Source organism: Peromyscus eremicus, chromosome 15 (genome assembly GCF_949786415.1).
Source record: "Peromyscus eremicus chromosome 15, PerEre_H2_v1, whole genome shotgun sequence".
Lineage (NCBI taxonomy): Eukaryota > Metazoa > Chordata > Mammalia > Rodentia > Cricetidae > Peromyscus > Peromyscus eremicus.
The window spans coordinates 56,181,087-56,197,334 of NC_081431.1; the positions used below are offsets into that span (position 1 = coordinate 56,181,087).

The window sequence follows — 16,248 nt, forward strand, 5'->3', positions numbered from 1 at the left end:
CAGATCTAATATATAAACAGAAAGATTAGCCATCTTTTTCCTAGATCGGGAATGTAAACAGAAGTTCACCACAGTTGTCTGTGAAGAGTTATTTATTAATTGTTCCACAATAGTACTAAAGTTCATAACAAACCAAAGTACCACAGTCAGTCTGAACTGGAAGAATGGCAAAATAAGAACAGATTGCCAAAGATTGCTCCTTCAAAACTTGTTCCTCTTGACTTATAAGCTATCCCTTATACTCAACCCCTACTCATTCTTCTCTATAAATAGAGAAAATACAAATCTTCCTCTTGGGAGTGTAAGGTCTAAATCTTCAACTTTCCCCTTAGCTACTTATTTACACTTCCCAAGAATGACCCATTTCAAAATATAGCATGCTTTTCACGTCTTATCTCGCACATTTTGGTCCAGCTAGTCACATGTAGGCTATGGTGAGTAGTCTGACTCCTGTTACATAAAACGGTATGGGCTGGTTGTGCTTGCTTGTACATCTGCCAGTCCATCTCCAGAATCTGCTTCTGTACAACTGAAGAGCTTCCAGAATTGGCCAATGATGATATAACACTTTTGTTGATGGAAACACTGTCAAGCCTAAGCACCTGCAGGTGAGATGAGAAGGTGTGCAAAGAACTCCAGGTTCTACACAACTTATGCTTGACTGGCCTATCACCCAACTTCAAGGCTTTCTATAACCCAAGTGTCACCCACAAACGGTGAGGAAATAAGCTGCAGATGAAGAAATTTATCACTGGATACATTTCAGGCATTAATTTTTTATTTGTACAATAAAATTTCAGAATATAGGCATCTTCTAAGGAAGGGATTCTTAATAGGTGTCCATACATGAGATATATGCTTGTTGACTGACTTGTAAATTATCATGTGCAGATGTATTTCCACTAATGTGCACTCAGAGAGGCACTGGACTCTACCAAGTGCCCAGTTTGTGAACCCTAAACTGTTAGGTAGTATTTCACTGCATAAGCTATAAAGTTAAGAACTTAGAACCCTTCCAGGCCAGCCTGGTCTACAGAGTTCCAGGGCTACACAGAGAAACACTGTCTCAAAAACAAAACAACAAAAATTTAGAACCTACATAAGTTAGTCACACTCAAATATATATTTAAGCAAAACAAAAAGCAAAGCAGAATTTTAAAAATGTCCTCATAAAGGTAATGCCCTCATTAAAACTTAGTCTCAAATTATTTTTTTTAAATCAAGGGTAAGACAATAGAATCCCAAGGTGCTACCTTTAATGCTGTTCGTTCTAAGGGATAAATTAAGGACATAAAAAATAACATAATTCCCCTAAAAATCCACCAGGAACTCTAGCATCTCAGACGGTACAAGCAGATTAATCAACTGCCCAGATCCCTCTCTCCATGACACTGTGGACACTACCTTTAGCAGCTGGGGACCCATCCTGGCACTGGCAGTCCTGCCCTGTGTCATGAGAACTACATCCTACCATTCTGTATCTACTGAGAACATGAGACCACTAAACTCAGAAAATGATAGCCTTTAGAACGTTTTACTCTAAAAATAGTTGGTAGTTGAAATTTTTTTCCCCCTTCTCTCTTCAGGGAAGTTCAGTTCAACAAGAACCTATGAATTTAGAGGCTAAGGGTTATACACGAGGTTAGCTGCTCAAACTGTCACCCAGCCAGGCTGAAAGGTCACTAAACTCAATTATAAAATGCTGATTATCAGGGATGAAAACCATATTAAAATGGACAAGAACTTCTGCCTAATTAGTGCAATATATTAAATCTGAGGTAGATGTTTGTATCATGTTTGCAATATTTAAAAAGTTAAGCACATTATTCTGTTCTCATAAAATCACCTCACAAACTACTGCTCAATCATTGCTGAAAGGTAGTTACCACTGTCTGTGTATTTCAACAGAAACCCACAGCATTGCCCTCTACCTCACACCTAATGCCTTCTTTTCGAGACAGGGCCTCATGTAGCCTAGGCTAGCCTAAAACCTCCTACGTAGCCAGAGATGACCCTTATCTGCCTCCACCTCCCTAGTACTGACTTATTTGGTTTGAGATAAAATCAACCCAGGGGCCTTGTGCATGCTGGGCAAGAACTCTATTAACTGAACGATCTATATTCCCAGCCCACACATAAGTCTAATGTCTTAAAAACAGGTTTTTAATTAAAACGATCAAATTTATATACATTCCATAAAAGGAAAACAGAAGGCAGGCAAGTGGGTTTTGAAATTCTTATCTGTTTTGAGCTAATCTGGGGAAAAGAACCTGTGCAGGGAATCAGGTAACTGGAGTCATCTAAGATTGAGTGAGGTCTCTGCTTAGCACTCAACTCCAAGAGACAACCAAGTGTGGGAGTAACTATGGCAAAACAAGCTATCCTACCTTCTAATGGCACAGGCCCATGCTTACCTTACTATCAACTCTGTATCATTACACATGTACACACAGCCTCCAAGAGCATTCTACCTTTTGGTATTTTCACTCCTAGTCCATCAATATCCATACTACTAAACCTCAGAGAAGTTTTCTGATGTGCAACTTTTTCTTTTAGATAAGGTCCCATTGTGGCCCTGGCTGGCCTGAAACTCAGTTTGTAGACCAGTCTGGCCTTGAACTCAAGAGATTCACCTGCCTCTGCCTCCCCAGTGCTGGGACAAAGGGCATGGTCACCATGTTCAGCTTCTTTTATCATTTAAAGTTAGTATTTACTTCAAATACCTTTACTGCATCTTCTGTATTACAATTTCACCTTTTCCTTCTAATATCTATGCTCTCAACTTCTTAACACATTAACTGCAATTTAGTTCTTTTTTCTTACTAAAAATGCTTAAGACCGTTTTAATCCATCATTCTGTAATTTTATTATAACCCTTTGAGGCAAAAGGATATATAACACCTTGAGCCAAAATACTGCGATATGATTTTAAATAGAGCCTCAATAAATAATCTCCCTAGGATAATATTTAGGATGGTTAACCTAGCTTCAATATAGTATAATTTACATATTAGATTTCTATTCTTTATATTATTGTGCACCTCACACAAAATATTCAATGCATTTTCATATAAACCTAGAAAGACAAAGTACATTAAAAATACAATAAAAAACGCAAGCTCCTAAATTACAATTTATACCATTAATATGAATATTTTATGAAATGTAATCCACAGAAAACTGAAAAATATGACTAAGTGATATCTCCTTTCTTCAATTTTTGTGATTAACAGGACTTTTATTGGTAGTAAACTAGAGCAAACAATCGGAATAATACATATGTAGTATTCAGTACACACAATAAAAGTTAAAGAAATTCAAAACCTGTATAAAACAAGAGAGAGAGAGAAATCATACAGCTTAAGAGATACAGGGGTAAAGGTCCTCTCCATCCTTTGATCACACTTGTCTCTGTACCCAACAGAACTTACTGCACTTAGTAAGACATACAGACATTTTAGTACTGAGTGTAGTAGAATTAAACACACTTTCTAAGAATCTTTCAATGACAAGTTGGTACCCTTTAGCTAACTAAAGCTAAAGGAAGGTGGGAAAAGGGAATTAACTAGTATTTTGTAACCATTTTTTAATAATTTCTTATTTTCAAAACACTGCTTTTATAACAGAAGTGTTTTCCACTTGCACAATATTAATTACTTTATTATACATGGAAGCCTGTGGTAGGCTGATTACACAATAAGACTGCAAACAACCAGTGGTACTTTTCTGACGTCAGAAGAGTTCATAAGACTGAAACATCACCAAAAGTACATAAAAAACTCATCAGCATAAACATCAAAGTACATTAAAAAATATAATCAGGAAAAAAATACAATTGCTAAAAAGTGGTTTAGAGCGGAGCCACTGCCTATCAGTAGCTTCAAATGGCAATTAGCGTTCATAGCAAGTTCTGATGACAAGATCCCTGTACAATACTGACTAATACACCCCTTCGAAATGTACACTAAAGGCTGCAATTTCACCAAGAGTTCTGATGGCATTAGTAAATACACACTCTTATCGTTACACAAGCTATGCTACCAGGTGGAATTACAACCCTTTAATATCTATAGCTTGTACATGGACATCTGTACTGGGTTTGTTTAATTAAAAAAAAAAAAGGTGATGTCAGGGATGTTTACCCTACTGTTTAGTATTTAGATGCCATAAGACATACAAAATGCATAATCAATTATTTACTAGATGATAAGTCACTCTAAAATTGAAACCTTCACGACAGGGAGAAGGAACAAGAAAGAAGGCCTAGAACTTTAAGAGGAAGTTAAGAACAAGTACCAAAAAACCAGAAGTGAAGGTGGTAAGTGATAGCACAAGTGAGAAAATGTTTTTAGGCCATGTATAATGAATAATGCATACCCCAAATTTCAATGTATTATGCAAATCCAACTTACTTTCTAATACTGAAACCAACCAACCACTTGGGTTTTAACACTGTACTAGACATTAACAGAATCACTTAATGGAATTACAGCCTTGTTACAGTTGGATAAAGAGGGTGCTTTTTTTTCCTCTTTCTTTTATTAAAGCTATCATTCCAGGCTTTGATCAAAGATCTAAGAATATTTGTTCTACCAAGCTGGAATGAATGTGGGTTTGGAAGTTTGGAGAATATTTAAAAGCTGCAACAAAATATAGGTAGGCAACAATCTCAGAATTTTGGATCAGCCCAGACAGAGATAGCATTTGAAATGTTTTCGATCCCTTACTTAAATGATGAAATGTATATTCTATCAGCCCAGAAAGAGCAATCTGAAATGTTTAAGATCCCTTAACTTAAACAATGAAATGTGTATCATACTATTTGTAAATTGGATATTCCATTACGGTGATAACGTACAGAATTCCCATGCGTTATTACACTTTCCTGAGAGTAAAGCAATTAGAATAACCTTAATCCTATCAACAAAGTTTTTTTTTTTCTTTTTTCTTTTCTTTTTTTTTTTCTGTAGTTTTTGTTTTTTTGTTTTTTTTGCATTTAAAACTTTTGGGCTATTCCCTGACAATCTATACAAGTAAATTTGATTGCTAAACATTGTCACTTTGAATGTCAAACTATTTTTAATCTATTGATTTTGATTAAAAATCATAATACAAACAGCTAAAATCACACTAACAAAATAAACTAAATATGAAAAGTTGCATTGAAAGGGCATTACATTATTCTTAATAGGATCGTGTAGAAACATTCCAATGGCAGTGTTCTCAAAATAAAACAAAATTACATTAGAAGACTCCCAGCCTGGTCACTCTTGAGACCTTACCTGTAACTCTGGCTGGTGGGTGTCTTTACTCTTGTACTACATGGCTCACTTACATCAGACATCATGTTTGTATACCCTGAGAAATCTGACACTGAAGTCCTTACTCTATGGTCCACTTCTCCATTAGAGTTAGAGATAAAGGTCATTGGCACCCTGCTGCCCGACTTAAACTGAGAACCAAATGCTTGTGCAAAGTTCTCAATCTGGTACGTTGTTCTAGGCTCTATGTCTTTCTGAGGATCGATCTGGCTAGCTAACTCCTGAGATGGAATCTGAAAGCTTGTTGAGGACTCTAAATTTTTCTGTTGTTCCTTCTGGCTAGTCAATTTCTGAGATGTGGACTGGAAGGCTGATGATGTCTCTAAGTTCTTCTGAGAATCTATCAGATCATCCAGCTCCTGGGAAGGTGTCAACTGCTGATGTGTAGCATCCAAAGCAGATAAATAAAGACCTGGTTGAGATCCAAACAACATCCCAAAAGGAGGCTTTGGCAATGAAGATGGCAACACTGAGGTAACAGACTGGCCAAACCCACACTCCAAAGGAGATGTAGTGTATATCTGTTTTTCTGGAAACAGTGTGTGGTTGTGGAGAGGTGAAGACAGACTGACAAACTGGAAACCGTGTCCAAGAGTGAAGCCTGCATTAGTCGATTTTTCAAAAGCCTGCTGGAGGTATTTGGAGTATTCTTGTAACATGCTTGTTTTATCATTTGAAGGTGTTTGGGTGCCTGGGCTCAAATTTTCTTCTTGAACCAATTCTGAGTGTTCTGAGGTGTGTAAATCCACTCGTGGTTCTGTTAAATTGAAAGGGTCCTCCTTCTGCGTTTCTGATTTGCTGGAGTACTGATCCAAAATACTTTGTAAAACCTCGTCAGGAATTCCAGACTTGTCGTGACAAGACTTGATTTCAGCATTTAGAGCTGAGGAGTCAATAAGTGACAAGGGTGCCTCACTGTCCAGAACACTGACACCTGCAGACTGAATGACTGACTGTTGGGAGACCATGTGGCCTACGTTTATAGAAAAGGCACTGTTGCTGCTGGCAGTTGGTAAGTATCTTCTCTTCTTTGAAAACTGCATGGCATCGTCATAATTACTACTTATCTGACCTTGTTTGCCACTTGTACTTTGGAGGAGACCAATGGTCTCCACACTATTATTCGACACTATGCCAAGTGAGCCACCTGGTTTACCAGACAAGGATTTCTGTCCAACTACATCTGGTAACGGTGACACAAAATTAAGGTAGCTTTTGTCGGTACTCTTTCTGCTGCCTTTCTTAAAGATCAATTTTGGCACCCTCTTCTGCAGTTCATCTATCCCAGTGCCAATTATGCCTCCACTGGTAGACACAGTAGGCATTTCTACTGAGTAACTCTGCATGTTTATATTGTTTGACATTTGTGATTCATTTGCTTTGCCAGTCTTGTGTTCCTTATTTTCAATAGCTATGCTTTTGGACTTGGATTTTCTCCTTGAAGAACTGGTATTTCCCTGAGACAACACAGCCAGATTACCCATACTATTATGGTTCGATGACCCAGGATCTGCACTAGCGGCTCCTTTTGCTATGGCTTCACCACACGTGCGCCTGTGCTTCAACAATCTGTCAGTCCTTGAAAAATACTGTTGGCAAGTGTCACACTTATATGGCTTTTCTCCACTATGTGTCCTCTTGTGTCTCTCCATATGGTACTTCTGAATAAACTTCATGCTGCACTGATCACATCCAAAGGGCTTCTCTCTACTGTGAATTTTCTCGTGTCTCTGCAGTAGGTATTTCTGAATGAAACCCATACTACACTGGCTGCACTGGAAAGGTCTTTCTCCTGTGTGGATGAGGACATGTCTCCGCAGGTGGTAGGAACTCCTAAAAGCAGCACTACAGTGGTCACAGATATGAGGTTTCTGACTTGGGGAGAGGACGGCACCTTCTCCATCTCCAACCAAAGGTTTGGAAGATGCACTTGGCTTCCTCTTGGCTTTGATTCCCTGAGATTCTGGCTTTGGCCTCTTTGCCTTTTTGACGTTAGTGTCCTGCTTTGGCTCCTCGTTGCCATGGTCATCAGTCCTGCTGCTGCTGCTGCTGCTCAATAATACATCGCGGTGGTGCTGGGCTGGTTGCTGCTGGACATGCTGGTGGAGAATACTGAGGTCTTGGATGACGCCGTGGCTCCCCCCTTCCCCGCCTCCTAGGCCTGGTGATCTCTCTTCGGCCCCAGCGAACAGCCCCCCATAGTGGTGGTGGTGATGGTGGTGGTGGGACTGCTGCTCCTCGGGATCCGCAGGTTTCTCCTGTTTGATGCTCACCAAGGACTGCAAGAATCCCCAGGAGGTCCTCTGCGAAGGGAAGGCCGCGGCTGACGCCGCCGGCTCCTTCTTGAAAGTCATGTCCGGGGCTGGCGGAGGGGGGGGCTCTGCGGCCGGGGCTGCGGAGGTAGAGGAGGATAACACGCACTGCGGGGGAGGGGCGGCCGTCCCCGCCGGCCGGGTGAAGCTGGTGACCGGGGGGAGCCGGTGGTTGAACATAACCATACCCTGGGGAAAGGTGTGCTCCATCTCTGCTCTCCTGCCGCTGCCGCCGCCGCCGCCGCCGCCGGAGCCGCCGCCGGAGCCGCTACCACCGCTACTGCCGGGACCGCCGCCGCCGCTGAGGAACCCGCTGCCGATTTTCATACCCCGGAGGAGGCCTGGCTGCGGAGAGGAGGGAGAGGAGGGAAGAGGGAGAACGGCGGTAGGGCCGGGCCCCGGGCCGGGACCACCGCAGCGTTTGGGACCCGCCGCGCCGCCGCCCAGCCCGCACCGCGCCCGGCGCCCGTCCGCAGCCCCGCCGCCTCCGGCCCGGCACGCTCGGCCCCGCGGCCTTCCTGGCCGCCCCCGCGCCCGGCCCGGCCCGCCGGCCACACTTACGGGTTCCGCCGCCGCCGCAGCCGCCGTCGCCTCCAGTTAATAAAAATAACGCCGTCCTCTCCACAATGGAATTAAAAGCCTCCCCGCTTCTGCGCAGCCGCGGCGCGGTGTCTGCCGGGAACTCCTCGGCCGGACCAGAGGGGAGCTCTAGGGGCTCAGTGCGCCTGCGCCGCAGTTTCCGCCTGGCCGGCCTGTCAATCAAGGGGGCGGTTGGGCGGAGCTGCTGGGGGCTGGGCAGGAGGGGCGGGGACTTAGAGCCCGACCGCGGAGGGGCTTCCGCAGCGAGGGGACGTGATTGGTGGCTGCGTCGAGGGGCAGAAAGTGACTGAGGGTTTCTGGGGAAAAGACGTTCAGGAGGTGGAACCCGAGGGGGCGGGATGTCGGGGGGACGCCGGGAGAGCGTGTTGCAGCGTGGCGTGGGAGCCGCGGAGAAAGGAAGAGGTTGGAGAAGGTGGAGAAACTGAGGACCGAACTTTGGCATTTTCTTCACGTTAGGATTTGCAATCTAGGTATTGAATCAAAATCACACCTAGGAAAGGACTCCGTGAGCACTTGTGATTCTGTCTGAAAGCATTATACTCGTAATAGCATTGATTACAGATACCTGTTACCCTTCCTTTCAGATGGGGACAGTAATAACGCGTCTTTACATTTACTGGAGGAGCCTTTGAGACCGCCACAGAGGTACCGTTGCAAAAACTTTCTCACTGCCAACCTACCTGAAGGCTACTGCAGAGGGAAACCACGTGTAATCCCAGGTGCAGCCGTCCTGTAAAACACGCCCACACATACTTCATCATCAGATGGTATTTAAATGCCACATACCTTCTCAGTTGTCTGAGTTGGCTTGTCACGTTGCTTGCTCTCTAGCATCATCTGTAAAATATTGGCCATCGTTATTTTCTATGATCTCTGCTAGGACACATACCCCACCCTCCTGCCCATTTCAGTACAGAAGGCCTAGAAACTCATGTAAAATTGCCCATTATTCAATTGGGGAAAATCAGGTAAAATCTTGAAATTAAAGTTCTACCAACAAGCCGGGCAGTGGTGGCGCACATCTTTAATGTGCTGGGAGGCAGAGTCAGGCAGATTTCTGCCAGGCCAGCCTGGTCTGCAAAGCGAGTTCCAGGACGGCCAGAGCTATTACACAGAAAAACCCTGTCTCAGGGAAAAACAACAACAACAACAAAATTCTACCAACAAAACCAAGTAAGTATTTACTTAGTGCCTAATAATGTGTAAAAGGCGCTCACTTTCACAGTGAGCATGCAAAAATCTAAACCAGCAACTTTCCTAGGAGTAGTTATACATCACTGACATTTTTAATAAAAGGACCTGGGCAGTAGTTGTTTACATGGTATGTTTTCTTAAAGAAATTGCAGCCCATTTCCTCGTAGTATTTCACTAAATGACTTCTTGTAATTAAAGAACTTCCCTGACAAATTTCACAATTAAAACCATAAAGATTATTCTTTACTTCCACAGGCCTCTCTGAGTCTGCCTGGAAAAGTTAAAAAACTGTATTTTATGAGGAGTTTGATGTGGCATGGTACCTTTCTAACCCATGCAACTACATTTAAGTATTTCCTGCAACTGTCAAGTGTAGCTAAGTGTTAAACACTGAAAATTCAAAAACTTGAGGCAGTAATAAAACACTAGGCAGTGCCAGTGAGAAATGAGGCTGTCCCTTTATTCGGGGTGTCAGTGTTTAATAGTAAGCTGGGATGCATATAAGCTAGTCCAAGCATGAAGGGCAGTAGGACACTCATATGAAAAGCCAACTTTGTCCCTCAGTTATCAAGATAAGAAACCTGTCATTTCTCTCATTCACTCTGTCAGCCTTGAGCTACTCCAAGCAGACTTACCTCTGTGTTGTACACCCCATATATCAAGAAGATGAAGAGACCCTGTAAAATAAAATGGAAGGGGAAAGCTGTTAACGCTAATCATTCCAGCAGTGGAAATACCTGAAATAAACTTTCCTGGGAACAGACAAAAGAAGACACACTTCATCAAGGTCGATTTATTTTCCCGTTTTTCACCATTAGAAGCTGTACCTTGAGCATTTATATGACAACACACCAGCACATCACTTACACTGGTTGTGCTCTTCAGTTCTTTAGTGATAGAAAATAAAAATAAAAATAGCATCCAACTACATAAAATTGTAATTGGGGAAATCAATGTATCAGTTTCTGGAAGGCAGCTGGGGGATGAAAAAGATGAAAGTCGGGATATCATCAAAGTAATATTAGAAACTAGACATTAATATTTCTAAGCACTGCTTTAGGCTGCAGCAACTTCAGTACATTTGTTAAAAATATTTGATGCTACAAAATTGGGAAATAATTGGAAGATTAAACACTAGGGGTTAGGGACATAGTTCAGTGGTACTGTGATTACCTGCTGTGGGTAAGGCTATGGGCTTGAACCCCAGTACCAGGAAAAACAGCCAGCCTCCTTCGAACCCTCAAAAGTAAAGAGATAAATAGATGATAGGGGACTTCAGATGTAGCTCAGCAGTTAACTGTTGCTCTTGCAGAGGATCCGGGTTCAGTTCCCAGGGGATCCTGCAGACATGCGCATGGTGCACAAGCATGAATGCAGGTGAAAATTCATACACATAAAGTAAATAAGTCTTCAAAAGAAGATAATCAATATGCATTGTCTGTTCGTTTCGAGTCTCACTATATAGTCAAGGCTGGTCTTCAACGCCTATTCTTCCTGCGTCTGCCTCCCAAGCACTGAAATCAGAGCCTTAAGTCACCACAACCGGAAGTATGAATACTTTTAAAAATGACACTTAATTTTTAAAAAGATTTCATTTGTTTGAGACAAGATCTCTCTGTGTAGACCAGGTTGACCTAGAACGCACCGAGATCCCCCTACGTCTGCCTCTCAAGTGTCTCCCAGTGCTCTTAACTGCTGAGCCGTCTTTCCTGCTCCTGAAATTAAGACTTGAAAGGGCTGGAGGTGTTTGTTGCTCATGCTAGAGTGCTGACTTAGCATGTACAAGGTTCTGGGTTTGATTCTCTGGTCTGCCAAAAAGTAGGGGGAAGCTTTTGTTTGTAACTCAGTCAGTGGGTTTAAGATATCAGTTCCAGTTAAGATAAAACCTTACATTATTAGATTTCATGCTACAATCTAATTATGTTCTATATGTGCTTACTAGCCTTTAGCTTAGAAATGTTTAATTAATTTAAAAATACAAATTAAGTAGGCCTGGTGGTGCAGGCCTGAAATCCTGGCTACCCTGGAGGTTGAGGCAGGAGAATCAAAAGTCCAGCTGGCTAATTTAAGGAAATCCTGCTTCAGAATCAAAAAATAAATACAGAAAGGATCAGGGATACAGGGTGGTGGTAGAGCCCTTTTGTAGCATGTGTGAAGAAGCCCTAGGTTTAATCCTCAGCACCAGTCAAAATAAGAAAAATTGTAAAATACAAATTAAAATTCACTTTTATAGACCAGACTGGCCTCGAACTCACAGAGTTCTCTGCCTTCTGAGTGCTGGGATTAAAGGCATGCTCCACCCCTGCCTATTTAAAAGTCACTCTTAAACCTAAAACTCTTGGGCCAAGAGGTGTGGTGTACTCCTGTAATCACGGCACTGGAGACACAGAGGAGGACAGATCTCTGTGAGTTCAAAGCTAGGCTACATAGTGAGTCCAAGGCCCGTCAGCACTATACAGTGACGCTGTCTCAAAACCAACAAAAACAAAACCTAAACATAGCCGGGTGGTGGTGGTGGTGGCGGCGGCGGCGGCGGCGGCAGGTAGATCTTTGTGAGTTCAAGGCCAGCCTGGTGGTCTACAGAGCGAGATCCAGGAAAGGTGCAAAGCTACACAGAGAAACCCTGTCTCGAAAAACAAAACAAAAAAACAAACAAACAAACAAACAAAAATCCACCTAAACATCTTAATATATGGAAGTTAATAAAACTGATCTGCCAGGCCAGCAAGGTGGTTCAGCAGACAAAGACGCTAGCTAGCAATGCCTCTTCCACTGATAATTCCCTTTCCAATCTCGTATTTTTTTTTACACTGTGTGTGTGTGTGTGTGTGTGTGTGTGTGTGTGTGTGTGTGTGCCACAGCAGCTTGTGGCGGCTGTGCCCAGTTTTCCGCTGGCTCCACAGGGATTTCATGAGTCAGACTCCGGTCGTCAGGCCTAAGACCAAGCATCCTTACCCACTGAGTCAGGTCACGAGGAGGCCCAGGTCACTCAAATTTTATTGATGAAGTAGGAATATTTTGCTTTGTGCAATAAATGAATTCCACGATCAAGTCAAACTTCCCGAATATTACATAATCCAAGTTATGACATCTATATTAGGAACCCAGCTGTTTACATAAAATCTAGAGTTTGAAAATCAGATAACTCTTCTGTGACCATTCATATAATTTATATGTAATTTTGTAAGGTCAGTTTTCTCTAAAGGAAGGGTTAAGAGGAAAATCATGTTTTCCCTCATGTTCTGGTAAACGGGGCAGAATATGAAGGGTGACCCAGAGTTCCTCACTGGGCTTCTGTCTCTGTTACCTATTTTAAATCGTGATGTAGTTAATGCTCTCCTGTTTGAAAGCAGGGTCTAGACTGGACGTGGGTTTTGGACACAGGCAGTTTCAGTCTCCACGTTTCCTTTTCCTCCTCCACCCGACAGACTTTGCACATGCCAGGCAAACCCCAGCTGTGGCTTCCACAGACCACGCAAAAGTCTGAACCTCAAGATACCCCAGGGGTTCTGCGACTCTCTTGAGGCAGCTCCCACATGCTGCCACAGCCATGGAAAGTAATACATTAAAACAAGGACTTTTTTGTCTGTCGGTCCGGCACAGGGTGGAATGTTCCCCATAGCATCACCAGCTACTGGAGTTCTGATCACGTATTGCCATCTAACTCTGCAGATTTCATAAACCCTCGTGTTGCAAACACATCTCTTCTCCATGCATAGACTCAAACAGAGACATTTGGACATCAGCATCTGGAGTCATAGTGATTCATTGCATTTACAGCCAGCAGAGAAAAATACCTTTAAGAACAGCTGGAGGGGACCAGCTGCCAGTCTTTAACCGGCACTGAGATTTCTGGGACTTCCACACCAACTTTCTGTCGTACTGCACAGTGCCACATTTCCAGGATGAAAGAGCCCTCACACCTGAAGAGTGCTTCCCGCCAGCAAATCCACAGGCATGTCCATCCCGCGTCTAGATGTGCCAAGATGTAAATAACTTACGTTAACCTGTAGGTATCCTAGTTTCCTCACCATTTTGGTGGCAGAAGTTGACAGGAAGCACCCAGAGCGCAGCCAGATTCCTGCGAGCAGGTGTGTAGTTTGTGGGTAGGAGCCAGGACCGGGAAAAGAACACCGGGTGTCACATCTGATACTGTACAGGCGCTAAATATAGCAATGTAAGGGAAAGGGGAAAAACACGCTCTGTCTCACTGATCGGTGACACGTTGAAAAGCAGGGCAGCTTTGTGCTTGTCACAGTTGCAGAAGTCCACTGGGCCACAGCTGTGACAGAGTCAGTGACCGATGCGAGTCTGTTGTTATATTTATTTATTTTTTCTTGATTACTCTGTGCTTCTGCGGTCCATTTCAGGACTATCTCAAAGCCCCTATCTTTGACGTCGTGATAACGTGTTCTTCCTTGGCGATACAAACCGCAGGGCAGTGGCACTCTGCACAGCGTGTGCCCAGGAAAGAGTAACACAAATAATGCTAATGTATGGCTAACATTCTCATTGTACTTCGATTTACATAATTCCGTTTGTCCCATCCATCCGCATGTGGACACTGCAAAGGGGGAGGCTTTGAGGCTTGCTCCGGGTGTCACACCACAGACAGGTTGGCCGAGCCTTTGCCTCCTTCTATAATACTCTTTCGGGGCCTTGAATAGACCCATCCGTGGTTTTAAGTCACCAGCTTCAAAGTAATGCAACTGGTGAGGCGCTTAAAATGTAGGTTTGTGGCGTCGGGGGTGGAGCTGACTCAGGGCAGTGCTAGCTGGGCATGGACAAAGCCCTGGATTTGATCTCCAGCACCTCATAAAACTACTGATGGATGTAATACCGGCACTCATGGAGGCAAGAGGACCAGAAGCGAAGGCTATCCTCAGCAACATTGCGTTTTTGAGCACAGCCTTGGCATCATGAGACTCTGTCTCAAAATAAAATAAATACTATGAAACATAAATAAATATCAGGCTTACCAAAAGCATATTATAGCTGGATATGTTAGCTCATGTCTGCAATCCCAGCATTCAGAGGAGGCTGGAGGTTCCCAAGTTGAGTATAGCCTTGGCTACATAAGGAAGTATAGGCCAGCAAGACCCTGTTTCTAAAATAATTTTTTTTTATTGGAGAAAAGAAAAGCACATTGCAGTTTTTTTTTCCTTCCCATTGTGCTTGTTTTTGTTTTGTTTTGCGGCACTGGGAACGACTCCAGGCCCTCAAACATGCTAGGCAAGTTCTGTCCACTGCGTTAGTCCAACTCTTGGCCTGTTGAGATAGGGTCTTACTATGTAGCCCAGGCTAGCCTGGAACTTGCAGTCTTCCTGCCTCTTGCCTCTGCTTGCTGAGTACGAGGCTCACACCCCCACCACACCCAGCTTGGCTTCTGATTTTGGAGACAGATTTTCCCCACTGCAGCTAAGTCTTAACTCTAGCTGGCTTTGAACTTCCAGTTCTCCTTCGTTAGCCTCCTGTACCACATGCTCAGTCACCTCAGAGTTGGAGTAGCTCACAGGGTCAGGGGTTCAGTGTCCATTAATAGTGCTTCAAATAGCCCGGCTTTCCTTCCAATCTAGCAAGCAAAACAGGAAACATGCTTTGAAAGAATGATTCTGAAGCTATGGGCCAGGTTCTGTCTCCTGTTCTTTGCTAATGAATTCATCATTCAGTGATACATACCTTCCCTTCCAGTTGCTAGGAAACACTTCCCCATCAAAGACTGCTAGGTAACCACACAGTTAGATATTATCATAGTTTTCTGAATTTTTTAGTTGTTTTGGTGTGTGTGTGTGTGTGTGTGTGTGTGTGTGTGTGTGTGTGTATTTGAGACAAGGTCTTATTCTGGAGGCCAGGCTGATTTTAGGATCAGCTTGATCTTACCATCCTTCTTCCTGCCTCAGTCTCTCAAGTACTGGGATTACAAGCATGTTCATGTTCTACCACACCCAGCATCATTTGCTGAATTTCTTTGACTGTGCGGTATCTCTTTATTCTTTACATCTTTTAAATAAATCACGCTCCAACCTACTTTCTATAAGTAGTTCCTGTTGGGAGCACATCTCGTGGGAACAAAACCATCACTGCACAAGTCTGTACATTTCAAGTTGTCTCTTGAAGCTCTGGGCACAGAGGCAGAAAACTAGACATTTAAATGCCCCTCAACAAAGGGATGGCTGAATAAATTGTGCTACCTTCATCCCTGGGAACATTAGGCAGCTAGAACAATGGGTTAAGGCTGTGTTTATTAGCTACATGTCATATGTTCTCATGTAGTTATTTTGTGTGTGTGGTGGGGGTGGCAGGGTACACATGTGAAGGTCAGTGGTCAATTTCTGGGAGTCTCTCCTTCTATGTGGATTCCAGGAATTAAGCTCATACTCTCAGGCTTCTAAGCTAAGCCATCTTGGGACCCTTTGTGTTCATCTTTATAAAACAAAAACACTTCCTTTTCTCACTCCACATCTCAGGGGGTAAACAGGGGAAGGACACACAAAGATGCTCACCTGAGGGCCACTGGCTTCCTAGTGGGAAGCCTGAGAAGGGAGGAGGCAAGCTAGAAACAAGCAGGCCAGGGAAACTGGAAAACACACCACTGTTAACAATCGAAGGCAGGCCAAAGTGCATCTCATGTTTTGTATCTTGCTACTGAAAACCCAGAAGATAGGATCTGTACCTGGAGAAGGATAAGGATCTAAACATCTTCTAGTAGCCATGGGACACTGGCCCCAAGATACGCCCCTGCTTAAAGGAGCTCCCTGCAGAATGCAATACTAAGACAGGACCTGACCACCCGGAGAGGCAAGGGACTCAATGAGGAGGGG

At 43.4% G+C, this 16,248-nt stretch overlaps 1 protein-coding gene across 2 annotated transcripts; it reads right to left on the reverse strand.

Moving 5' to 3' along the window:
• Positions 1-3,217: 3,217 nt before the first annotated feature.
• On the reverse strand, positions 3,218-8,295 carry Znf281 (zinc finger protein 281). 2 transcript variants are annotated; one of them, XM_059280497.1, is made up of 2 exons: positions 8,195-8,295; positions 3,218-7,978 (listed from the first exon to the last, which is right to left on the reverse strand). In XM_059280497.1, the coding sequence occupies exon 2, from the start codon at positions 7,958-7,960 to the stop codon at positions 5,279-5,281; it is 2,682 nt and encodes an 893-aa protein (XP_059136480.1). In that variant the 5' UTR covers positions 7,961-7,978; positions 8,195-8,295; the 3' UTR covers positions 3,218-5,278. The 2 variants fall into 2 exon arrangements, with proteins under 2 accessions (XP_059136480.1, XP_059136481.1); XM_059280498.1 differs by having other exon boundaries at positions 3,218-7,974; positions 8,195-8,268.
• Between the last annotated feature and the right edge of the window lie 7,953 nt (positions 8,296-16,248).